This window comes from Cynocephalus volans, chromosome 8, assembly GCF_027409185.1.
Source record: "Cynocephalus volans isolate mCynVol1 chromosome 8, mCynVol1.pri, whole genome shotgun sequence".
Taxonomy (NCBI): domain Eukaryota; kingdom Metazoa; phylum Chordata; class Mammalia; order Dermoptera; family Cynocephalidae; genus Cynocephalus; species Cynocephalus volans.
The window spans coordinates 12,727,857-12,753,996 of record NC_084467.1 but is presented as its reverse complement, the minus strand read 5'-3'; the positions used below and the strand labels follow the sequence as shown (position 1 = coordinate 12,753,996).

Below are 26,140 nucleotides of genomic sequence, written 5' to 3'. Positions count from 1 at the left end.
CTGGCCTATTTATCTACCGAAGAGAGTCCCTCCCTGGGACTAAACAGAGGTAGCCCCCCAGGGTTAAACAAGGAGCCACAGCAAGAGGTTGTAGGCCAAAAACTGAAATGAGGACAAGGATCTGACAAGTTTAAAACATGTATTTAAAATACAATTTATAAAATGCTTAATCTGCCGACTCAGGAGCCCGCGGTGCGAGGTGGGGTAAGGGTAGGCAGCTGCCCGCTACACCAGCAGAGCAAGACTGTAGGGGTGTGGCCCTCCCTCCCATGCCCTTCTGTTCAGACACCCAAGGGGCCCATGTGCACACCTGGGATCACATGACCAGAACAGGACCCCAGAGGTTTCTTGAGTCTCTTCTGCTTGTCAGGGAGGCTCGGTGCAGCCCTGCCGGCCCATCCCTGAGCAGAGCACCCCAGATGGGGCAGAGCAGGGTATGGCTGGGCTGGGCAGGGCAGGGCTTGGCTGGGCTGGGCAGGGCAGGGCAGGTGGGCTCTGGAAGGGGCTGATGGTAGCAGATAGGGTGTTGCCTCCTGCCTGCAGGTGGGGAGCACCCTGATTGAGTGGGCTGAGAAGGGTTGGTCACCAGGCCCAGACCCCCAGCTCCTTTGGTTATAGGCTGACGTCAGAGTAGTGGCTCATGGGAAGCGGTTAGCTGGAAGGTCTGAGGCCTGGCTAATGGGATCAAGGAGGAGCTGAGGGAAGGGGACAGTACCATGAAGGCAGATAAAGGGGCAGCAGCCTCAGGTTTCTGCCCCCCAACCCCCCTGGGGTTTTCCAAGCCAAAGCCTGCAACTTACTTTAATTAAAAAAAAAAAAAAAAAAAGGAAAAAAAAAAAAAAAGCACTTATGGAAAGTTACAGACAACTACCAAAACAAACAAACAAACAAAAAATCCCCCACACAAAATCCAAACCTTTTTCCCATATCTCCTCCCGCCTCCCCCCAAGTTCCCTGTTTTCTCTTTTAAAAATTTTGCCTGCCACCTCTCCATCTGGGAAGCCAAGGGCATGACTGCTGGTGGTGGTGACAGGCACACAGCGGGCAGAGCCCCATCTTTGGCCAGAGGGAGGTGGCAGCATCAGTCTCTGCCACATCCTCAATCTGCAGACACCCATCAGCCAGCCTTCTCTTTGGCTCCCACTAGAGGGGCGGGGCAAAACAAGTGGTCTTGATGGCTGAGCAATCAGCACTTCTGACCTTCCCACCTGGACCACCTCTGCACCTTTCTGCAACTGAAAGGACATCCTCACCTTGTGCCAGAAACCACTATTACATGAGGGACAGACCTATACATTTAGAATGTGGACACTTGATCAGGGCAGTGGAACTAAAAAAATAGCAGCCAACTTTCTTCCTTGCCTACTCCTGGAGGTAATCCCCCTCCCTTACTGATGGAAACTGTCCCAGCTCTGCTCACAAATGATTCCTGGCTTCACACAGTTATAAGGCTGTGCTATGGACTAGTTGCTGACTCAACTGGCAGCAGGCCCTTCCTCCTAAAGGGAAGACATAGTGGGACATGGCTTGCTGGGCCTGGCCGACCATTCCCACAGGGCAAGGCTGAACCAAAGGTGGAGTGAGCCTGCAAAACCTAGCTTGCCACCTTGGCCACCAAGAGCTGCCTGAATCACAAAACCACACCAACCACTCCAAAACTTATCTGCTGGACAGGAGTGGGGAGGCCGTCTGGCTGGCTGAGGGATAAGGCGCAGTGCAACGGAAGAGACCAGCAGGCCTGAGAAGAGCCAGGCTGTATGCACACAGAGGTGCTCGGGGCAGCTGCCCTCTTAGCATCTTCCACCTCAAGGAGACAAAGCAAATCTCCAGGCTCCAGGGACAGAGGAGAAACTGCATTCATTCCAGGCCCTCACTCTGGGAAATCAGGTGAAGAGTAGCCTAGGCCTCTGGGGAACTAAGCTGTCATCAATCTTGGCAATGCAAAACTTTTCTTTTCTCAACTTCATTCAGAATGGTCTGCCTCCATGGTACTGATTTCACACAGGAAATGTACCAGGTATAGTTACTGAACTGGGGTCATCAACTGAGATGGCATGCCACAGATCTTTAGGAGCTCAAGCCTTGCTGGAGTGGGAAGATCTATCCACCTCCTAACCACACTGGACAGAAGGCTCAGAGTCCTGGAGCCAGACTCTCTCCTGCTGTTCCTTGTGCTGACAGCAAAATACTGAACACATCTCGCATCCCTTACTTCTAAGCGCAGGAGTGCAGTCTTGCACCCAGATGCTCCCTGCCCTCTTCTAGCAAGCCTGGCTGGTAGGGAACCACCCTGAGGGGTATGGGAAGGGGAAGTCTGTTCACTTTCCCTATCTCCCAAAATACTAGAGGTGGGGTTGGTATCCCCGCCCCAAGGCTCTCTGAGCCTACAGAGCTAGCCCAGTCTCCAGGCAGGGCCAAGATGCCCTGGGACTTAGCTGGGGGAGGGGGATATAGGCATGGGGTGCTCATCTGTCCTGGGGGCTGCAGAGCCCTGCCCCTTTTCTGGGCGGCAGTAGGAATACAGAAGCTAAGCTCACCAAAATCCTATTGGTTAATGTTCCTAGTGAATTTCCCAGAAACATTTTTAAGTAGACTACCAAACTACCCTTCCTCAATTAAAAACTCATTAAATTGCTAAAACCCCTCCCATGCACTTTTTCTTGCAAATCAGACATTTGTATAAACAAACAAAAATAGGAAGAAAAAAAAGAAAGGATATTTTCAAATGGAACTTACTTTTTAAGTGATGAAGACATGCACATGGGGGTGGGTGGGTGGGAGTTCTCATCTGTTTTGAAATCCCAAATTAATGAGCATGATAAACTGTTATTGCTGGCACTGGCTTTACCCCAAGTGGCCAGGTGGCACTGTCTGACTCTCCACTCTGAGTCCTTGGTGGGTCCCCCCAACCCTCCTCTAACCCCCACCCTTTCCCTTTCTACTGACTTGGGACAGCCCTTGTTGACATGCCAATCACAGTGGGAAGGGGGGAAGAGGGGAGGTCACAGTGCATGGGGTTCAAGGTCACAGTGGGCGGAGCAAGGGGATCACAGTGCAAGTAATTCAGGTCGTTCCCTCTGCTCAAGTCCAGCTGTCTGCCACGGCAGTGCGACCCATGGCTGACGACCCAGGAGGTGGTGACGGAGGCAGCGGCGGCATCCTTTCTTGCCTTGATTTATCTGCGCTGTTTGAAGCCTTGTGACCCATCAGGACCCAAAGGCTGTCTGATCACATTATTGGGCTGCCTGCTGTCTTCAGGTTGGGAGATCCTGGTTGGCCTGAAGGGAAGAAGACCAGAGGAAGGCCTGAAGGTGGATATAAAAGATGTCCCCAGATCTTAAAATCATCCATCGTTGCAGCTGGGGCAGAAGTCACATGGTGGCTATCAGCCAAGTTTGGCTCCACAACTCCAGGCATCTCCGAGTTGGGAGGTCCCTGCGGGCAGGTGGGGTGGTGATTCATGTTCACTTCTAGCAGCTTCAGCATTCTTCCCCCATTTGGCTCACCATCATGCACTTGCAGGCAGTGGGAGTGCTCAAGGACCCATTCTGTCCAGAGGCGGTAGCCATGAACAGCACATCCTCCACACAACTATGTGGCACAGACTCTCCAGAGCCCTCACCAAGAGCTCAGAGTGACACGGCTCCCACCAACTCTGCCCTTCTGCTTCTCACCAAACCATGTGGTCAATGGCTGAATCATATTATGACAGAAGACTAAAGAAAATGGACTTTTTCCACTTCGGAAAGGTGATGTCTTAGAGGAAAAATAACAGATAATAGACACCCCTTCAAAATAATGGAAAGAAGGTCTGCAGATTAGTTCTTCAAGTCCCCAAATACCAAGCCACAGAGGCCCCTCAATGTTAGAAAGAGACTGTTCTAACAAATACTGCTTTACCAGTAAGTGACAAATTTACATAACGCAACCTCTTGTACTGCAGAGAAAAAGTGCTGAAAGTAAAAAAGAATTTAGGAAAATTCATAAGAACACCAGAAGGGGCTATTGCAGACCCAGAAGATAACATGGATGCACTTAACTGGGCGCTTTCCACTGTGCCAGGAAGGGTCTCAGCACCTTGTGCTCATCTGCTCATTTACTCACTTAACTATACAACAACATAATTATGCAGCTAAGACACAGAGAAGTAATTCTAAGAGGTAAGTGGCAGATTTTGCCTCCAAGTTCATGTCTTTAACCTCTATGCAACACTGCCCTTGGTGCCTGCAGACTGCAGAGGCAGCATGCCAGCAAACCACCACCTCCCCGAAGCATTCCCCAGGGCTTCTGGAGCACAGACAGTGAACTAGCCCCAGCAGTCTGGGACTGGCAGCTGCAGCTGTGCTGTCCCTGCCCTGACTCTGCCTGCTTATCACTACCCTAACTTGCAGCCAGGCCACTCTCCTCCTCCTCCTCCTCAGGGGGGACCTCAGTGGTGTGGTCACACTCACCTGTCGAGGATGGGTTTCTCCTGCTCTTCCTCAGGGCTGGCACTGCCCAGGATCCGCTTCCGGGCCTCGGCGTACTCTGCTTCCCGCTGTGCTAGGGACTTGACTGGAAGGGCTGGCCTGCTGGTGGAGTTGGGGCTGCTGACCACACCGTTGCTGGTGGGCCTCTTGAGGATGCGGATTTGTGGAGGGGGCCCCGAGGGAAGGCTATTGTCCTGAATCACAATGGGCACTTTGGGAGGAGATTTGGATTTCCTGCTGACAAAGCAAACACAGCTTCACAAATCCTACCCCTAACTAGGAAGGACACATCCATGTCCCCCATCCCCCACCAGCCCCCCACTTTCCTCTCCCTCCCCAACTAATTCTATTCATTATTCTCTGGCCTCTGACCAGACATCAAAACTCCAACTCCTCAAAAAGGGTTTCTCAAAAAACCAACCTTGCCACCAGCTCCAGCAGTCCACAGGAGCTACTCCCCAGACCTAACCCCTGGCCAACGGGGCTGGAAAACCACCTCATTTTGGACCTTCTATCCCCATGTTCATCACAGTCATATTAACCACCTGTGGCAAAACATTTCCTGTCCAGAATCCAGTGACTTCAGTTAAAATCCCAGCTTTCCCCACACAGACCACAGTATGATAGGCTGGTGAGGTGGGAGCCCCTTAGCCTGAGGGTAGGCAAAGTGTTCAATCTCAGCCAAGGTCTCCCACCACGTGTACTCAAACCAGTCAAACACTACAAAGGAGCCTGCTACACCATCCCTGCCTGGCACCAAGACAGGATTTACCAAACTGCCTCAGCCTTTTGGCAAGAGTGACCTATGCCTCTCAGAGAAAAGCTACACCAGACAACTGAATCACCTCTTCAGAAGAGCTTCTCAGCAGAAAAACCTCCCTCGACAGGGCTCTCTGGTCTGCTGGACAGCGGCGGGGCTGGGGTGAAGAACGATCCTAGAAACAGTGCCTGGCAATGCTTAAAAGAAACATTGTCCAAGGCTGGTGGATATGCACATCAAGGTGATGTGTCCACGAGGAGAGGTGGAATTAACAAAAAACAAATACAGGAAGGTCAAGAAACAAAACCACAGGAGGAGAAAGGGACCCAGGCAAGAATGACCACCCCACACAGCAACTAGGACCCTCCACAGAGCAGTCAACTAGCTTCTCTTCAGAACCTTGGTTGTCAGAAGGGGTAGGGACTGGAGGAACTCAGTTGCTGCCAGGGTGAACTGGAATGAGTCCTGGACAGGAATGGCATGGAAATGGGACTGCAACCAGGGGTTAGTGTAGTTGCCAAGAGGAGAGACAGACAAGGAGCCAGCAATTTGATCAAAGAGGCAGGGAGCCAGGAAAGCTAGCGGGCAGGCAGAGTGCCCCAGGGCTCCCTGGGGAATGACTGTGCAGCCCATTAAGCAAATCCAGAGGTCCTATCCTCCTTCCTGCCACTTGTCCCTGTGGAAAACCAACATGTTACCTAAACCCAAAGAGAAAGCTGAAGTCAACTTTCACATGCTCTAGAAACCCACTTCCTCTGCTGTCTGGGTGGGGAACAAAGCTACTCTTAAAGGTCTTTCAAGAATCTCCTAGAATCTTTTCTATCAGGATACCCTCATAATACCCTAAGCCACCAAGTCACTGAGGGCCCAGAGAAATCATCTGTCCAAATTCCTTGTGTCACAGAGAAAGAAACTGATGTCCAAAGGGGAAAACAAAACTTGTCCCAAACCTCAGAGCAACTGGGGGCACAGCCGGGCCTAAAACTCAAGGATTCCAACTTGTCACCTCCCCACTTTTCATCAGACGACCTCACACAGGGGGCCCACTAAGGTGGAAGGTAGGTGCAACACCCCAGCCTCACTCCCACAGCCTCAAGCCACCATGTCTTGGTCTCCAATTTGGAAGGAAGGGTTTGCTACCCAGGAGCCTGACCTGCTAAACCTAATGCCAGTGGGAGAATACCACTCACTGACTGCCCAGCTCTCAAGTGGCAGAGAGCATGAGCCCTCAGACCAGACAGTAGCCTTACCTCTCCTTTTGTGTGATCTTCAGTTTTTTTTCCAACCGTCTGTCTATTTCCTAGAGGAAAAAAATGTATATAAAAAGTGGAAAAAAATCTCTCTCAAATAAAAACTTATGTCTTTATTTTCAGAGCTAAGGGCAGTGTCCTCTCTCTAGCCAAGGACATGACTGTGTCCTCTGAGGTAATGGATGTGAACAAGATAAGTCTCTGGGGTTTGGGGACCTGACTCCCTTGCGGGTCCATCTCCCTTCTATCCCCATGACCACAACGACAGTTTTAGACCTCATGGTTCAGCTGGGTTCTCTACATAGCCTCCAACCTGTCCTTCACAGAGCCATTCAAATCAACTTTCTAAACATAAATTATGATCATTTAAAACCCTTCAACTGCTTGCAGGACCACATCTGAGTTCCTAAGCAAGCCTCAGCCATACCTTCTTTAATCTTCTGTTCCCATTTTACACTACAGCACTACTGATCTTTTATTAATCCCCAGAACCCAGAATGCTGTTCTGCTTGCCTGCAATGTTCTCTCCCCCTGCAAACTCCCATTTATCCTGGTTGGATTACCTATTTTTTTGTGAATTCTGCTCTGATCCCACCAGCACAGCTAATCACTTCAGGGATAAACTTTTCCTTTTATATCCCTTAATGGTCACATGTATCAAATATTTTATAACCTATTTTTTTTACTGCTATGGACTTGAATTGAACTCTCTGTGACTAGCACTTAGCAAAAGGCCTAGAGTAAAACAGAAGCCTAATGTTTGTAAACCTGGAAGTCCATAGTCTTACAAGTGGAAGAAGAGACAGGAACCCTGAGAGTACAACAGGATTTCTCTCAGAACCAGAGGCTGACAGGTCCTGGTTAACACTAAGCCACCATTTTAGAAAAAAAGAAAAGAGAAAAAAGATACCAAGGAGTAGAAAGGTGGACCTATCAACATGTTCTGGCCCTGAACTCCGACCATAGCAGGTCAGAGCCCATGCTGGGCCTAATCTCTTCAAGTCTCGGGCAGGACATAGAGCCAATGGCAGTCTAAGTCCTCAGGCCCTCAGAACCAGGAAATCCATGCTGCCTCCACACACTCATGAGCGAGTACCTACCTGTACACTGCACGGGGGAGTGAGGGGGGAGAAGCTATGCACAGAGCAAAGACCAAACCTCCAGGCTCCTTGGCTATCCCATTCACTCAAGCTTCCTCAGTGAAGACAAGACCATCTAGCTAGCTACTGGAGAAGAAAGAAATTGAATGCAAATTTAAGTGTTTCTTTGGAGAGAAGATCTATAACAGTGGTTTCCAACCAGAAGTGATTTTGCCCCCAGGGGACATTTGGCAACATCAAGACATTTTTGGTTGTCACTGGGGGAAGGGAGGCGGGGAGGGTCCTATTGGAATCTAGTGGGTGGAGGCCAGGGAAGCAACTAAACATCCTACAAAACACAGACAATCCCCATAACAAAGAATCACCTGGCCCCAAATGTCAATAGTGCTGAGGTTAAGAAACCCTGATTTATACTGATTCATAAGATACATGGGATTTTCAAATAAGTCCATTACTTAGAAAACATTAAGAACCACAGCCACAGTAAGAAGGCTTTGAAATGTGCTGAGATCTGCCCTCACAGTTCAGTGTGTAGCCAGTTTTCACCAGTGCTCTATATGTCCTGAAAATGACTGTATTCTATAGTTGATGAGTGCAGTTCAAGCTGGTTGGCTACATTGTTCAAATCTTCCAAATTCTTGGGCCGAGCCCGTGGCGCACTCGGTAGCGTGCTGCGCTGGAAGCGCGGCGACGCTCCCGCCGCGGGTTCGGATCCTATATAGGAATGACCAGTGCACTCACTGGCTGAGTGCCGGTCACGAAAAAACGACAAAAAAAAAAAAAAACTTCCAAATTCTTACTGATTTGTTTGATGTACAGGCTGTGCAATTAAGAATTATTCTTTCTAGTAAATTAAACAATTTATCGTCATGAAGTGATCTTCTCTGCCTTAAAATCTACTGTTTAATATTAACAAAGCTAGGCCAGCTTTCTTTTGGTTAGTATCTTCTGGAATATGTTCCTCTCACCTTTCCATGTTCTTGTGTCTCTTGTAAAGCTTATGAAACTAGATTTAAATCAAGTCTAACACTGACAAACATTCTGATAGGAGCTGAGTTGTGTTTAGAATGTATTTAAGGCCCCTCTGCTCAGAAGCAGGAAAGTACGACACAGAAAACACTACCTCAGAAAACACTACCTCCGTCAGGGTGGACCACCAGCCACGACTGCCACAAAAGTGGCAGAAACCACAACAGTAGCCACAGCTACTGTGCAGGCAGCCTGCCAGACACCTGACTGCATTGACACAGAATAGTCACCAGCGGAGACCAGAAAAAGAGGACACCTCTCTCCTCAAAGCCCATTCCAAGTAATAGAAGAAGCAACTGTTCTACCAGATGACCAGACATCAACATAGAGATACTAGAAATACAAAAACCCAAGAAAAAATGACACTACCAAAGAATACCGTAATTCTCAAGTACCAGACGCTATAGAGCAGGAAACCCTTGAAATGACTAAAAAGGTATTCTGAGCAACAATCTTAAGGAAACTCGCTGAGATAGGAGAAGACTCAGAGAACATAATGAAACGAGAAAAAAAAAAAAATCCAGAATAGGAAGGAGGAAATTTACAGAGATTAATACTTTAAAAAGGAATGAAGCAAAACTCATAAAACTGAAAGATTCACTCAACAAAATAAAAAACAATGGATAGCTTAAGCAGAAGGCTAGAACAAGCAGAAGAAAGAATTTCTGATCTTGAAGATAGTTCTTTTGAAATAACCCAGGTGAACCAAAAAAAGGAAAAAAGAATTTTAAAAAATGAAGAAAATCTAAGAGAGCTATCAGACAACCTTAAGTGCACAAACATCTGAATCATAGGTGTTCCAGAAGGGGAGGATGAAAGAAACAGCACAGAAAGCCTACTCAATGAAATAATAACAGAAAACCTCCCAGGTACAGGGAGACATGGACCTTCAGATCCACGAGGCTCCAAGAGCCCCAAACAGATTCAACCCAAAAAGATCCTCTCCAAGACACATTATAGTCAAACTGGCAAAGCTCAAAGAGAAAGAGAGACTCCTAAAACGAGAGAAAAGCATCAGGTCACCTATAGGAAGCCCCTATCAGACTAACAGCAGACTTCTCAACAGAAACTCTACAGGCCAGAAGAAAATGGGATGATATAGTCAAAATACTAAAAGAAAAAACTCCAGCCAAGAATACTATACCCAGCAAGGCTGTCCTTCAGAAATGAGGGGGAAATAGTGTATTTTCCAGAGAAACAAAAACTGCAGGAGTACACTACCACTCAACCAGCCCTACAAGAAATCCTCAAGGGAGTCCTGCACCTGAAATCCGAAAAACTATAATCACTACCGTGAATACACAAGAAAGAACAAAGCCCACTGGTAGAACAAAAATGCAAATGAGAAAGAGAAAGAAACTAAATCTTACCACACAAAAAAAACGTAATGACAATGTAATAATGCCCCTGCTTTATTTCGGATTTTAGTAATTTTGGTCTTCTATTTTTCTTGGTTAGTCTAGATCAAAGTTTGCAAATTTTGTTGATCTTTTTAAAAGAATCAACGCTGGTTTTGCTGATTTTCTCTATTGTTTTTTAATTCCCTATTTTATATATTTCTTTTGTAATTTTTGTTATTTCCTACTTATATTTGCTTTTAGTTTCCTCTTTTTTTCCTATTTTCTTAAGGTAGGAGCTTACATTACTGATTTGAGATTTTTCTTATTTTTAATACAGGTGTTTACAAGTATAAATTTTCCTCTAAGCACTGCATGAGCCTTGAATTCTATAAATTTTCATATTTGCACTTTGATTTTTATCTCAAAGTACTCTATAATTCCCCTGATATTTCTTTTTACCCACTGTTTTTTAGGAGAGTGTTGTTTCATTTCCCCACATTTGTGAGTTTTCTAAATTTCCTTCTGTTATTGTGGTCATTTTCTATGATCTTAGTCTTCTTAAATGTATTAAGACTTGTTTTGTGGCCAACAATTTGCTCAGTAAATTAGAGCATGATACTGGTAACTCCAATGTCAAGGACTCAGATCCTCATATTGGCCAGCTGCCATAAATAAATAAATAAATAAATAAACATTTAGGCAAGCACAAATTCTGAGGGTACAATCAAGTCTCTGGAGGAGCTAGGAAGGCACTAAAATGAAATCCTATCACTCCAGCTTGGAGCAAAGTTGGAGCCCAATGAACATTCAATGACTGAATGTGAAAGGTATACCAATAGTAAAGGAATAACCTGGATGTTTTCTGACAAACAACAAACACAGACACTCACATGGAGTCTATGTCTACTGTATAGTTTGTGTTAGATGTGTGTAAATTGAATTAATACCACTATTACTGCCTAAGTAAATATGATGTCTCACGTTAGTCTAATACTTATTACCTTTTAAGGGCTTTTCAAGGCTTTCCACCAAAAACTTCTTGTTTTAAAGTTCCATACTGCATCACTTTGCTCCGATCTGAAAACAAGACTGCCTATTCAAGTTTCTCCATCATAACTGCAAAGTTTAACATCTCTGGGATTAAGATACCTTCAAACAGGGTTGAAACCAAATGCCTGCACAGGCCAGGCAAGTAACCAAATTCCATATGCAAAGGGCATACCTGGGGAGGCGAAGAGGCTGCAAGGTACCAAAGAGCACTTCCCTGCACCACCGAGCCTTGGCTGATAGGACCAGATATGCTCTTTCAGGAGAAACCAAATTCAAGATTTTTATGGGAAAGCTCTGAATTTTTAAACTTCATTATGTGAACTCCCACTTTCATATCACTGGGAGGGCCAAGACATAGGCAAATGGGCCTAATATGACAGATGAATTTGAGAGGTCCCACCTAGATTTCCTCTCAGGAGGGCAAACTGCTTCCTTCTTTCTCTAGGGCTTTAGGGGAGATAGAGAATCTGAATCGTCTCAGCACATGGAGCCTGGGTGGAAAAAAACCCTTCAACATGACATTATAAGGATTGGCCTGTTAGCTCAGTTGGTTAGAGTACAGCCTTATAACCCCAAGGTCACAGGTTCAGATCCCCATACAAGCCAGCCACCAAAAAAAAAAAAAAAAAAAAAGAAAGAAAAGGACATTATGAGCCATGTCTGAGTAAATGTGCCTCTGTCCCCAAACTAGAACATGACCAGCATATATAATACTACTGGTTTTAAAAATTATGCCTTATGTCAATATAATGGCTATCAAAATACACTGTCCCAAACATTCATTTTCTGCTCACATCAACCCTGTTTGATAGACAAAGTAGCTTTTAACTTTCTCTGTCAGATATGGATAATGTGGCTGAGAGAGGTTAAGGAAATTGTCCCAAGGTCACGAAGTAGTAAACAGTAGAGGCAGCCCTAGAATTAGCCTTTCAAGGCCCGAAGCCCCATGCTGACATACCCTGATTGCTCAAATCCCTGGAAATGCTTGTAAAACCATTAGATGTTGCTCCTTTCTTCACCTCTCCCAATTCCGCACTGCTTCTTGGCACTCCAATAACTCAAATTCCCATCCAACTCCATCATGTCAGGCACACCGGCTTTATGAGAGCTGGAGAGGGATTCTCCCATCAGATTACAGAATGGGATATAAAGCCAGGCAGTTCTAGAGGAAAGCGGATCCTGGACATATCCAGATGGCTAGCTGGACACCAGCATGCTCAGAGCCATTTGAGGAGAGGAACTGCTCTGTCAGCAGCTGGAGAGGGCCCTGCAACTCGCTCTGGAGTCTGTCCAGGTATCATGAGTCAGTCCATTCTCTCCTCGGACAAGACTACGCAATCAATCTGCTCTCAGACTTGTGTGCTGAAAAGCTGGACCAAGTCGAACCTCTCCTACAGAACTGCACTACAAGGAGAATGGGCGTCTCTTTCAGAGATGCAATAGCCCAACAAAATTAAACAGGCCTCAGAACATTGTGCAAGGAAGCATCTGGACGTGGGCCTGAAATAAGGAATTGTTATTCCCTTACAGGCACCTTCTCTTTTTACAAGGATGCCTTGTTCAAGGTCGAGCCTCCTGTGTTAGAGGACCTCCATGGCTTACTGAAAGAAATGCATAAGCTCTAAGATTCTGCTCTGAGTGGGGAAGGGGCACAAGGCAAGTGTTAGGGCATAATCACCATCAGAGGAAAAGGGCTAAGAAGAAAGGTGGATTTCCTATGGCTTCTCCTCCTTTATTTTTTGCCAAGTAGTACCAAGCAGACTCTAGAAGATGACACTCTGTGCTCTGATAAGTGGGGTGGTCTCCTTTCTCTGGGTCCAAATCTTAAGCAAAAGATATGTTGTTGCCAAACCCAGGTATCACCTGCCCTGTGGGGCTACACTTTTACAAAAATGACTTACATGCTTCTCGGTCTGACAGAACAAGCAAAACCAGAAGGAAAGATTGGAGGCAGGAAACCACGAAGAACCACAGAGGGGAGAGAGGTGGTTCTGACAGTGATGGCCCCTTTATGTGAGGTAAAGGAGAGGCCACAACCACAAGGTGAATGAAGTCAGATGTCAACATATGCATACTCAACTCACCTGAGGAGGAGGTGCAGCTTCACAGGCTGCTGATGCCCTTAGCCTTACAATGATTGTGCTTGTGTGAGCCTCTGGCAGAAAAGTTGGGGGGTGGAAGCCAAGGAGTACATTCATTCCAAAGTAGGTGAGCAGAGAAGGGGTCATCTCAAACAGCCTAATCTGTTAAACAGTCAGAATCTATGAAAGGAACAAAGGAGACAAAGAGGATAGGGATGTGTCTGCAAGGTGAGGCAGATTACAATGGCAGGCTGACTCCTGTAACACTAAGTGGTGATGAGAAAGAAAAAAAGAAAAGTGAACGGGAGAAAGGAAAAAAGGCAGATGAGAGAAACACACAGTCTATTCTAGACCTGTACAATAAGTACAGCTGTACTTTCCCAGATCTGAATGTTAAAGACAGACTTTATCAGTTCACCTAGGGGTGATGATGTCCTGGGGGACTGATTCAAAGTAGCCAAACTCACAAGAGAAAGAGTGAACAAACCCAAACCCTCATCGTTACACTAGGAGGGTGAGAGGGGATGTTTCTCGTGTGCTTTCTGGTGCCGGAACTGCTGCTGCTTACTCCCCAGGGCCACCTGGTCCCCCACCCCTGCCTTAGTACCCATGCCAAAGGAGCAAGTTGTCCCACTCCATCACAGCATCTCTCTCTCTGGAAAGTGGAATCCTCTGGTCACCAAGTGCAACCAACACAACTCCTCCTAAGAAGTCAGGCAATCCTGTAGTAAATGGAGGTCTAAAAGGCACCCTTGGTTCCCAGCTCTGAAACAGAAAATACCCTCTTTCTATTGGCAACCAAGTTACTATTTAGGTAACTTTTCTCAGATAATTTGCCTCTCTTTGTTAGTTTCCATTTCAGAGGATGACACTTCTGATTTTCTTCTCGAATTCAAAGAATAACAACTGGTCTCGGGCTTCCTGTGAGTCACTATGTCCTACAGGGCCAGCTGGTCTTGTTCAACTATCCCGTATCGGAGAACACAAGTCTACAAGTGGACAGACCCTACGGGGATCTGAAGAAGAGACAGGAACCCTGAAAGTGTAACAAGATTTCTCTCAGAACCAGAGCCTGACAGGTCCCGATTAATGCAAAGCCCTCATTTTGAAAAAAAGCAAAGAGAAGAAAGATGCTGAGGACTAGAAGGTGGTCCTATCTTTCAACACATACGGTGGGTCCTGAACTCCCACCACAGCAGGCCAGAGCCCATGCTGGGACTAATCCTTCAAATCTTGGGCAGGACACTGGCACCCATGTCCCCTGGTTAGGGTCAACTGTGTCAGGATATCCTGGCAGAGCAGTCTTCCCAGCAAGGCACATTATGTTTTTCATACCACAAAGCTGGATTCTGGCTCCTCCAATTTCACTTAGGAATAAAGCAAAAGAATTCATGGGGAGAACCAATCTACAACAATAAAACTTCATCTAAAACTATCAGATACAAAGGTCTCTGTATCTTTAAAGTGTGCTTTACTAGTCATCTCAAGTCCAGACGTGCAATTTGTAGAGACTTCTCCAAACAAACTCCATGTCGATTTGCTTAATTTTGTGTTCCATCCCCATCTTGTTTCTCTCTGTCAGTGGTGGAACAGTGACAGTGTCCTTCCCTGGCAGGGTTACCCATCTCCAATACTCCTGTTTATTCAACTCCCCCTGGCTACTCCAGGGAGAGAAGCACCCAAAGTCCTATCACCCCAGGTTTGATCCTACAGTGATGATTCAGGATCACCATCAGGTTAAAAAAAAATTAATTCCTGGGCAAACTTGATTGGCTAAGTCAAAAAAAAGCAGAAAGCATAATTCTAAAGTCAAGAGACAAGATCTATGGGGCAGAGCCAGGTCATGAATTAATTCTTCGATTTGCCTTTTTAATGCAGACTCAGGTTAGTCTGTTTTAGGATTCCATTCCCCATAAAACATTCCTTCTCCCTTTGTTACTCCTACACCAAGGAAAATCATTCCACTTTAATTAAGTAGGTCCCTATAGGGCACAGGATATAGTTCTAAAACTCCCTCTAAGGATGTCTATGCTTTGTTAATGTGTCTCAAAGTCCATTTTCCTTTTGCTCCACTGAGACAAAAAAAAAAGAGACAAGGGCCGAGCCCGTGGCGCACTTGGTAGAGTGCTGCGCTGGGAGCGCGGCAACGCTCCCGCCGCGGGTTCGGATCCTATATAGGACTGACCAGTGCACTCACTGGCTGAGTGCCGGTCACGAAAAAACGACAAAAAAAAAAAAAAAAGAGACAAGAACTTACAGAAACCTACCATAAAGTAGGAGATGTGCTAGTTGCTGGAGACCCAGAGGTGAGTAAGTCAACCTTTGGTGATGAGAGCCAAGGCAGGTGAGAGAAGTCAGATAAATCACAGTAGCTGTATTAGTTGAAAAAACAGTGTTTTGGAAAGAGAGGGAGAGAATAAGCAATCTTGCCGTGGGAAGTCAGGGAAAGCCGCAGGGACTTAAAAGGACAAGAGTTTCAAGGAGAAGAGAAAGGGGCTTGGGTATAAGAAAAAATTGGGGACAAAGAGGATGAAAACATGAATAAAGGAAAAGGAGAAGAAAAAGATATAAGATACCTCCTAGACTGAGAGGTTCACATCTAGAAAGATATCTTACAATGAATCCATCTCTTCTTTAATCTAGTTCTGGAAAACCATCTGAGAGTACTTTAGTTGTAGAAAATCAGTTATGGGGGCCAGCAAGATATGAATTTGAAAAAACCAGGAGCACCAGAAAACCAAGAAGGGCTTTGGGGAAGGTATATTGTACAGACCAAACTATTTTCACTTGCTTGTACGGGAAAACCAACTCCTGCTTTCTTTCCCAAGTTCATTCAGCTCTTGAGATCACTCCATGCCTTTCCAAGAAGAGGGAATCCTTTGGGCACACCCTCCTTTACACTAGCTCTAGCTTTGCCACCCAGTTTGGTGGCCACTGCCACATGTGGCTAGTAAGCACCTCACACATGGCCAGGTCGAAGTGCTGTAAGTGCCAAGTGTATACCAGATTTCCCAGACTTGATGCAAAAAGAGTGTAAAATGTTTCACTGACATATTTTGAATATTGATTACATACTGGAATGACACTATTTTGGATATACTGGGTTAAATTAAAAATCTTAAAATCAGGGCCGGCCCGTGGCTCACTCGGGAGAGTGCGGTGCTGATAACACCAAGGCCCCGGGTTCGGATCCCATATACGGATGGCCGGTTTGCTCACTGGCTGAGCGTGGTGCTGACAACACCAAGTCAAGGGTTAAGATCCCCTTACCGGTCATCTTTAAAAAAAAAAAAAAAATCTTAAAATCAATTTCTCCTGTTCTTTGTACTTTTTAAGATGTGGCTTCTAGAAAATATAAAATTATATATGCAGCTTGCATTGTACCTTCTGTTGGTGAACACTGCTTTAAAGTCAAACCTTAGAATAAGATGTGTTCCTACTGGGCATTTAATATTTCAGCAACTAACAACTGAGCACCTTAAGGACCCAAGGGCCATGCTGTTTATTGATGTACAAAACCTTCTCTGGTGGGCCCTATTGGTCATGTTGGCATAACAGCAACTAGCACTTACCCAGTGCCCAATATTTGGCTCAGGTACTGCTCTGAGTAACATTCAATCCAGGTTTATTAAGCCCCATCACCCCACCGAAGCTGTTCTCGTCAAAGGTGCCAATGACCTCTACCACTGCCAAATTCAATGGTAAATTCCAAATCCTCATTTCACTCAACCTCTCAGCAGCATCTTACACTGCTCAATGCTCTTTCCTAAAAAGCATTTTCTGTACTTGGCGTCCTAGATACCACTCCTCTGGTCTCCTTCTACCTCCCTGGAAGTTCCTTCCCACACTCTATACTTGATTTCTCCTTTAATAGGATAGGTTCCTCTCCCTCTCTTGAAATCTTGCAGTTGGAGGACCACAGTGTTTGTACCTCCCCTCTTCTGTATCTACGCTGGCTTCTTAAGTGATCTCCTCTAGTTCCACAGCTTTATAAACACTGATATACAACTGTCGACTTGACATTTCCATTTGGATTTCAAAAGGAACCCAACTTATTTATGTCCAAAACCAAACTCATAATTTCACCCACTCCACCCAGTCCTGCTCCTCTCTCATTCCCCCTACCCAATCCCATCTCAGCAATTCCAGTCTTCTAGCGGCTCAGGCCAAAGACTTGGGAGTCTCCTCTGATGCCTCCACTTCAGTAAATCTTGTTGGTTCTATTTTCAAATCTTCTCAACACTCTTATTGCTACTATCCTGATCCAAATCACCAAAAGCACCTGAATGGACAGTTGCAATAACTTTTTAATCAGTCTCTGTGCCTCCACCTTTGTTCCTGGAGTTTATTTTCCACATAGCAGTCAGGTCAAGCCTTTTAAAAGCCAGGTTAGTCTCTGCTCAACACTTTTCCATGGCTCCCTGTTTCAGCATGATATCCACCATAACCTACCAGTCTCTACCAAATCTGGCTCCCTGCTACCTCCACCACTTTCCCCTTTTACACATGGCCACCACGTTGGCCCCTACTGTTCCTCAGACAAAACAATCATGCTCAAGCCTCAGGGCCTTTGTACTTGCTGCTCACTCTGCCACACAGCTTGTTCCCTCACTTCTTTCAAGTCTCTCTGCCTTCTCATTTAATAAAATGGTACCCCCACTGCAGTCACTTTCTATGTCCCTTAATCTGTTTTACTTCACTAGAAAGCTTTACAAGTAGAAACTTCATTCACTGAATTTGTCCAGAATGCCTAGAACAGTACTTAATGCATGAATGAACTATCCTAATGAAACATGGACTTTACAGATATATCTTAATTTTATAAATGAAAAGAAATTGATTCAGAGAAGTTATGTAACTTGACCACAGTTCCACAGCTAGTATGGAGTGCAGCCAGAATTTGAATTGCGTCTACGTGGGTTCAAGGAAGAAGTGACACTATTCGTATTCACAGTCAGAGCTAAGGCTCCTCTCGCATTTTTTGGCAGCAGTAGCAGGAGCAGCATTCTCCAAGTACCTGCCATAGGTATGTGTAAGGTGCTGAGTCCTTCCTTTACCACCTCTAATCTCCTCTAATCCTCCCCCACGACCCAATAGCCTTGCTACATATTCAGAAGTGACTTGCCTAAGGCAACACAGCTAGTAAGTGATGGAAGTGAACCCTAAACCTCAAGAGGAGGAAGAAAAAACGTTCAGGACAGTGGCAGATGGGTGGCAGCAGGAACTAATAAGGTAGGATAAAGGCTGGCAGGTAACGCCACCCCGCCTGCTTCTGCACCCCAGGCCAGGTTAGTGGTGCAAGCTCAGGTTTCCTGAGGAAAGACTATAGCCATAGCAGACCAGAACAGGGCTGATTTCCAAGGTCCAGCTCTTAAAGCTATGAAGAGTATCAAAAAAGAAACAATTCTTTAGCAGAAACCAGGCCTAGCCATTTAGATGTATCCCAGGCTAGAGGGCCTCAGATACTTTGTAAATTGCTATCTTGAGAAAATGTATAATTTTGCTTTGAGTGCCTCTTCAAAGAGTCTCCAGAGCGGAGGGAATCCATATAGTCCTTCACCTTAAAGTAACAGGATAGGCAGGGGTAGAGGTCATGGTGAGGAGCCCTGCTCTGGAAATAAAACAGCAGGGTTAGAGTCTAATGGGACTCCCATTCTCTCCAAGTTTTTTTTTTTTTTTTTTTTAATTGAATCTCCCTTTCAATTCTTGTACAACACTAAGCAATATAACTCTTAGAAGAAACAGTGTATTAGTCTTCAGGGGAAGCAAGAAAGAGACCCCTCAGCCATTCTTATAGCGGCTACACTGTCAGTGGCTGGAGAGCTGGGGAACAATGCCCTCACACTCAGAGCAATGTCATTCTCTGCTCCAACATCCGCCTTTTGAATGAGCTTTACCAAGTGCTTTATTTAACTCTCACCACCAGGAAGGGCAATTCTGTTAATTCAATTTTACAGACTGGAAGAATGAAGCTGAAAGAGGGGTAGGTAGTGATTTGCCTAAATACCAGACCTGGCATTTAAACCCCAGTCTTCTGACTTTTATTGTCATAGATGGAGAAAAAGTGGGTCATTAACTGGCAGAGGGGACCTATCCTTTTATGCTACCTTTTATAATGAAGACAGCAGAGCTCCTCACCCAAAAAGAATATCAGGAATACTGACTTTAGAGGATGGGACAAAGTCACTATTACCCCCCTCCACCGCCACCACCAGATTTTACTGCAACACCCAAGGGTGCTTTCAGGGCAGCAAATGCAATGCACCAGGGCCAAACAGCGAAAGCAGGCAGAACAGAACATGATAGGTAATACAACAAGTAAAGCAGGGATTGCAGAGGACAGAAGAGCAACTGAGACCCAGGTAAGGACATTCAAATTCAATATTTTAAAATCTTGAGCAAAAATTATTTGTATATTCACACTTGGCCAAATGTAAAATAGTCATTTCCCATTTATGATCAAGATTTCCACCAGCATCTCACTGTTCTTGGTATTACAACAGACAGCAGCATTATCCATTTGGCATTTGAGCACTGAGTTCAGGTTTCTCAGAGACGCAAAATTTATTAGCTCATCCAGGCTTCAGAAGCAAGAGGTCAATCTCAGGTGAAAACAAATAAAATACTTCAAAGGAACTAGCAACTAAGCATCCTAAAGCACTTAACTAGTTAATTATCTAGTGAGAAGCAAATGTAAACAAACTGTTCCAAAAAGCTCCCTGACAGTGTGGGCTCAGGATGCCAACAGCCAGGGCTGTTGACCACGTGATTTCCTCTCCAAGCACCTACACCTCAGGTCACTGATAATGAATGTAAAAATGCACTCCGCCTGGCCTGTAGCAAGCCCTCAATATGCTCTCTCAGAAGCCCTTCCAAATAGGACCCATTGGATTTGGGAGCTCACAGAATTATGGGCAGTTCACCAGTGGGACTTACAACTAGGTAGCAGAAACCAAACGGACAGCTGGAGAGTCACACATGCCTTTATAAGCCAGGAAAGCCAGAGCATGAGGGCTGGGAATTTGTTCTCAAGGTCCATGAAGAGTGGTGACAGTTCTGACCTTTCCAGACTTAAGTCATTACTGTCTTTGTATACAATTGCATCTAAATATCAGGGCCCCTGAGAATGCAATTTTAACTATACATATTTATTATTCCTTTTAGAAAGGAATGACTGTTATTTCCTGTCTTCCTTTTATAAGGGAAAGAGTTTGGGGTATGGGAGGGGATGACCTACAGTAAGGAACATTTTTAAATGTCTCACTATCAAGGACAAGATTCTTTTATCTACACACAGATCACTGTTGGGATTTGTTGCTAATTTCTGTGGTGCATAGTTTTAATCTTCCCACCAACATCCTGCACAAAGCTAGATGTTAAAGAGAAGGATGCTTGGCAGAGGCTAACAGTTAAAAGCACTTGGGAAGAGAAATCTCTATGGTTCCTACTTTAAAAAAATCATTTTATTCTGTACTTTGGCTATAGCTTTAAGTAGCTAAACTCGATCTTCTACAAGGAAACCAATAAGTTAGTAGTTGTCCTGACAGGAAAAAATTTCTATTCCTACAAGGAAAGTGTGCAGGAAAGAACACACTACTACCTGATACAACCAGAAACTCATGCTAGCTGGGGGGGGGGGGGGGGATGAACTGCAGTATAAAGGTGAAAACTGGAAAGAAAGGGCTGGCCCAAAGAATATGTTTGAGTCATTAGGTATAGACAACAGTGACTCTTCTCTTACAAGATTTTACAATAGCTTTAGAAAAATACACTAAATTCTCTCCAGTCACAGAAGGAAAAGCAAGAAGGCCTGCGATCGCCAGAATTTCCAGCCCACGGGAACCACGGCAGCTCTCTCAAATACCCAGAACACGCGTGGAACAGGTCCCCCATGCAGCCTCAATAAAAAGAGCCGAGAAGTTACTAGTGAAAATCTCATTATCTTCCTTTCTTTGAAGCCACAGTGAAACAAATCTTTTTTCTGAGTCCTAGGGACTGCTCAGCATGATCACGCCTAAACTGGCCAAGTGGCTTTATAGAAAGTCCCATCTGAGGACATCACAGTCCCTAGGACTCGACCTTTCCAAAGATGCCAGGCATAGCTGAGAAGTGGCCCCTTCAGGAACGGTACATCTGGATTTGTGCATTCTGATACCACAAATCTTAAATGTCTTCTTGACTTTGAGGAGACATAAGGAAATCAGCACCAGGTAGCCCCAAACTGATTTGTCTGTTCTGCCTCCTACCCACAGCCAACTCTACACATTCCATAATGACAGCTCCTTTAGGAAGCACTGCAGACCCCAAAATGAGGTGGCAGTCACACTTCAGGGGTAATGGTCTCTTCCCTACAGAAAGAGAAGTTAATCAAAGTTCTTATCTCCTAAATTAAAATCTAACCATGTCACTCCTCTGCTTTAAAAAAAAAAAAAAAAAAAAAAAAAGGCATTCAAAGCTCTCCACTGCTTTCAGGACAAAGTCCAAACCCATAGGACCAAGTACAAGGAGGCCCTTCCCAATCTGGCCCCTGCATACCTCTCTGGCCTCATCTCTTTCCACTCAGTCCTGCCAACCCCTTCCCCTCCAGCCAGAAGGAAATACTTGTAACTCTCCCAAAGCTACACACTCTTCTCTCACAGCTTCCTCATCTATGCATGCATTAGCCCTACACTCTACCCACCCCTCCCAGGATTACCACTGCTTAATTCAAATGGTTTTTCAAATCTTAATTTGGGCATCATCTCCTCTACAAGACCGTCTCTGATCCCAGCCACGGTACCCCATTTACACCTCTTCCACAAAAAGTAATGCCTTACCTGACTCCTACACTGGACAGGGTCTCAGTGCCTGGTACACAACAGGTATTCAATATTTACTGACACTTTCCTATAGACTTAAAGACACCACCCAGCATCACTGTTGGGGTAATGCTTGGATGACTAACTCATGGGGAAAGAAAGTGAGCATAAATTTGAATTCTTAATCCAGAAGACCAGTTATCCTTTAATTTAAGATGCATTTTCCTCTTATTAGCTACACAACTTGGCCTTGAGAAAAAGAATAAAAGGAAACTTCTGAGATAGAGGGAAATTAGAGAGGTTGTCAATGCTTTATAGTAACGACCAGTCCAATTCCCTCCCCTAGGAAGGGTTAGCTCATTACCAACAAGATGGACTAGACCATATTTTATTAGTTTATTTCTTTTGTCTAAACAACTAATAAATATAAACTAGTTTCAACCATCAGAAACCTAGCAAACTGTTGATCTGATTTTTTTGGAGCACAAAGATGTCTTCCAATTACAAAATGTTCTATTTGTCCCCTGAGATTTGCTTCGGACAAAGGACACAATTTAAAGTTTGAATCAACATTAACTCGATTTTACATTTTCATTTCTCATTTAAGGCAGTATATCTTTAAAGAAGCATTTCCTTGGTGTAATGTAAGTTGTATTCCTTGAATTGTCCTTTGGTTGTGAATGAAAGCCCTTGGGAGGAGACAGGTAAAACAATTTTATAGTAGATAAGTGTTCACCATACTAACTAAAAGCAAAAAAGCAGCCTATGTACAGAATATTTGAGGTGTTTCTCAAAGTCAGTCTTTCCCTTAACGTTACAAGAGGACTCGATATTGAGTGTTCTGAAGATACATAGGACACTATGATCTCAGATATACTGACACAGAAGAGTTAGATCAGTTGGTTAGAGTGCTGTGTGTTAACACCAAGGTCAAGGGTTTGGATCTCCATAACTGCCAGGTGCAAAAAAAAAAAAAAGAAGAAGAAGAAATTCTAGCATGCATCAAAAATTTTTTGTGGTATTGAAGGGCAAGGATCACCAAAAGCTTCTACATTCAAGGATTAGAACTGTCTCTGGTCTACAGCCATACCACCCTGAATGCTCTCAATTTGATCTTCAAAGCTAAGCAATGTCGGGCCTGGTTAGTACTTGGATGGGAGAACTGTCTCTGGATTATATGGAATTTGCGTGTTCACTTTTATTATTTTTATTTTATTTTTTATTTTTTTTAGAGATCCGAACCCGGGGCTTTGGAGTTATCAGCACCGCACTATTCCGAGTGAGCTGGGTGGGCTCGAGTGTTCACTTTTAAAATTAGTCAACCCCCACTTGCTGGTCTTCTCTCCACCCAGTTATTTATTTTTTTGGGGGGGGGGCATGGCTGGGCATTCAACATTCATTACCAGTAGGGAGACAAGGTAACCTCAAGCTAAGACTTTTACATACCCAACTGCCTACATCTGAAAGACATGTAACAGTCAATTGGTTTCCCAGTGATGTGAACATGTTGTTTCATCCTCTCCCTGGCTCCTCTCCTTCAAAAGTGCATATTGTATGTACAAGACCCTTTGTGAAATTTGAAAAGGGAATCATATTCAAGAGAGCTATCAAATATAAGCCCCCCCAAAACCATATTAAAAATGAAAGCTAACATCCAACTCCCAACTCTTCCACAGGTCTCCAGGTAGGGAGGCAGCAAAATGCTAGAGAAAAGAACCCAGCTTTGGAGCCAGGCTTGGAGTCAAATCTCAGATTCTCCACTCACTATCTGTGATCCTGGACAAAACAGGTTACTCCCTTAAACATATTTCCTTGTCTATAAAAGGAGAACAATGCCTCAACAGGTTGTTTCAAGGATTTGATTAAATAAAGGATATTTAAGGGAACCTGCATTTTGACAGAATTCCTCATGATGTCAACGAGGCAAGGTTTGGGTTCCACCTCTGTACCTGGCACTTTTAAAAGGGTTTTACTGAAGTACTGGTTTGCCATTGTTTTTACTGTAGCAATGTTAACTGTAGTAATCCTTAGTCAGTATGTTCTTTTGCCGAAACTGTTGTATTTGAGGACTTTCTTCCACTTTGTCATGTGTACAGATTTTAATCTCTTATAGTTGACAGCAGTATTAAAATGGTGAGTAGAGTTAAAATAAAATAAAATTAAATTAAATTAAATTAAATTAAATTAAAATAAAATAAAAATAAAAGGATTTTACTGAAGTAAAGGAGAGTAGAAAGAATACTGAACAAGCATCAGAAAGACTTAAATTAGGGCTGGCCACTTAGCTCAGTTGGTTAGACTACAGCCTTGTAAGACCAAGGTCAAGGGTTGGGTTCCACACACCTGCCAGCCACCAAAAAAGAAAAGAGAAAAAAAAGAAAGACTTAAACCTTATATCACTGGATTTACTCAGCTGTAAAATGGGGAACTGGACTAGCTGATCGCTAAGCAATTTATTCATTCTAAAAAACTAAAGTAATCCCCAATTTCTGCTAATTTCTATATTCATTTTTGTTCATTTTCTTCCTACTTGTTTAACATGAGAAATTCATGTCCCTTTGAAATAGGTGAGGAAAACTAAAGGTAGGCCAAGATGCCCAAGAAACTTATTTGAGTCACACTCAAATTGTAGGCCACGCTTTTTTGCAGTGGGTGGCATGAGGGGTGTCTGGATGATTCACTCATATTGGTGGTAGGCAATAAACACCTCTACCGGAAATTTTGCATTCTCTGGCACAAAGTCACAGCTAAAGCACGCTGCCTAGTACATAGCAGACACTCAAAAATGTTGGCTGAATGAATAAAATACCCAACTGACACTTGTTACTCTCTATAAAATCTTTAACTTACTTTACTCAAGCCGAAATTCAAGAAAGATGGCAGGAACACAAGAACTCTATTAAATACCCTCTGAACAAACTAATCCTTCAAATCCTCCAAAATCAATTATGCTAAATGGAAAAACATAAACAACCGTGAGATGAAACGCTGAGTCAGCGGAAAAACTTCGAAGCCAGTTTCAACATTCCCGTAGAGATACACCCACTGCTGAGAGGGTCAATTTCCCGGCCTCTTCCAAAGCTCACAGGCACCCTCAAAAGGCGCTTGGAGAAGAAAAACCCAGCTCTTGTTGTACCCTGGTCCACTCGACTCCCCACATAGAAAAACCTTTAAGGTGGATGTCACTCGAGCCACCACGGAACAGACACCAACACGAGCAGACCAAAAAAGCATCTCTCCACTTCACGAGGGTCTCCAGGGACCCACAAACTCCGAAAAGACCAAATTCATCTCGAACCTAACAGAACTGGCCATTCCTGCTCGGGATAAACTACTTTCCTGCAGCTTCTGGAGGCACACAAAAACTCCGAAAACAGGTCGACCGGCCCATTTCCCCGTCCCCTCCCAGGAATGTGGTTATTTTACACATGGCACCCCTCCCCCCTCGGCCCCGGCGAGCACACTCCGAGACCCTGCCCCGGGGCTCAGATCTTTGGGAGGGGGGGGGTCCCCGGGGAGAGGGGCTGCCCGGGGAGCTCTCGGCTGCTCTGGCGGGATCTCCGGGAGAGACCCGCCTGCCACAGGTTCTCACAGTAAAACTGAAAGAGAAAAAACCCCAGACTCGCCCACCGTGGTGGACGGCGCAAAGCGTTGGGGGACTTTAGCGTTGCGGAGTGGCCCCAAAAGGACTCAATCTCCACCAGCGCCACCACCACCCCCGCCCCTAGCTGCCTCCTGCTCTTCTCCAGAGCCTGGCACGCCGCCCGGGTCCGCACCGCCCCCCCCCGTGGTGTGTCCCTCCTCATCAGAACACATGAACTTTAAAATGGTGCCTCGGGCGACGGGGGCCGAAAGAAAAGGAAGGGTCAAGGGACCCGTGCTGAGCGAGTGGGCGCAGGGCTCAAGAAAAGAAGCCCCGGGTGGCGGGTGGGGCGCCCCAAGTGACGCGCACATGGTGCGGGGGGTAAAGGGAAGCGCATTGGGCAAAGGTGGAGGGAGAAATGGAATACGGCCCCTTTAAGAGGCCTTCACGGCGCTCAGGGACCGGGGGCCTCTCCTCCACCCCCGGCCCGGCGTGTGGGACCCTTCCTTGGGGAGAACCATCCCCAGACTCGTTCCCCGGAGGCTTTCCTCACGCCAGGTACCACCCGGCCCTGCCCAGGGGCGGCGGCTCCTCCTTACCCCGCTGTCTGCCGCCTCCTCCCAGCTCTCAGCGACCTCCTCATCTTCCATCTTACTCGCCGCTTTCCCTCCTCCCCAACC

General features: G+C 45.3%; 1 protein-coding gene across 4 annotated transcripts; it reads right to left on the bottom strand.

Annotated features, from left to right (window-relative positions):
• Nucleotides 1-122: 122 nt before the first annotated feature.
• On the bottom strand, nucleotides 123-26,140 carry SZRD1 (SUZ RNA binding domain containing 1). 4 transcript variants are annotated; one of them, XM_063104375.1, is made up of 5 exons: nucleotides 26,060-26,125; nucleotides 13,083-13,259; nucleotides 6,480-6,529; nucleotides 4,452-4,706; nucleotides 123-3,278 (listed from the first exon to the last, which is right to left on the bottom strand). In XM_063104375.1, the coding sequence occupies exons 2-5, from the start codon at nucleotides 13,224-13,226 to the stop codon at nucleotides 3,176-3,178; spliced, it is 552 nt and encodes a 183-aa protein (XP_062960445.1). In that variant the 5' UTR covers nucleotides 13,227-13,259; nucleotides 26,060-26,125; the 3' UTR covers nucleotides 123-3,175. The 4 variants fall into 4 exon arrangements, with proteins under 4 accessions (XP_062960445.1, XP_062960446.1, XP_062960447.1 ...); XM_063104376.1 differs by having other exon boundaries at nucleotides 4,452-4,703; XM_063104377.1 differs by lacking the exon at nucleotides 13,083-13,259 and having other exon boundaries at nucleotides 26,060-26,140.

What these genes read in the sequence shown, in the direction of transcription:
- SZRD1 (XM_063104375.1), bottom strand. Translation starts at nt 13,226, where the DNA reads ATGACCCCTTCTCTGCTCACCTACTTTGGAATGAATGTACTCCTTGGC. An exon ending in AAGCTGCACCTCCTCCTCAG is followed by an intron (nt 6,530 to 13,082) that starts GTGAGTTGAGTA and finishes TTTTTCCTCTAG; the next exon opens with GAAATAGACAGACGGTTGGA. An exon ending in GAGAAACCCATCCTCGACAG is followed by an intron (nt 3,279 to 4,451) that starts GTGAGTGTGACC and finishes TCTTCCCTTCAG; the next exon opens with GCCAACCAGGATCTCCCAAC.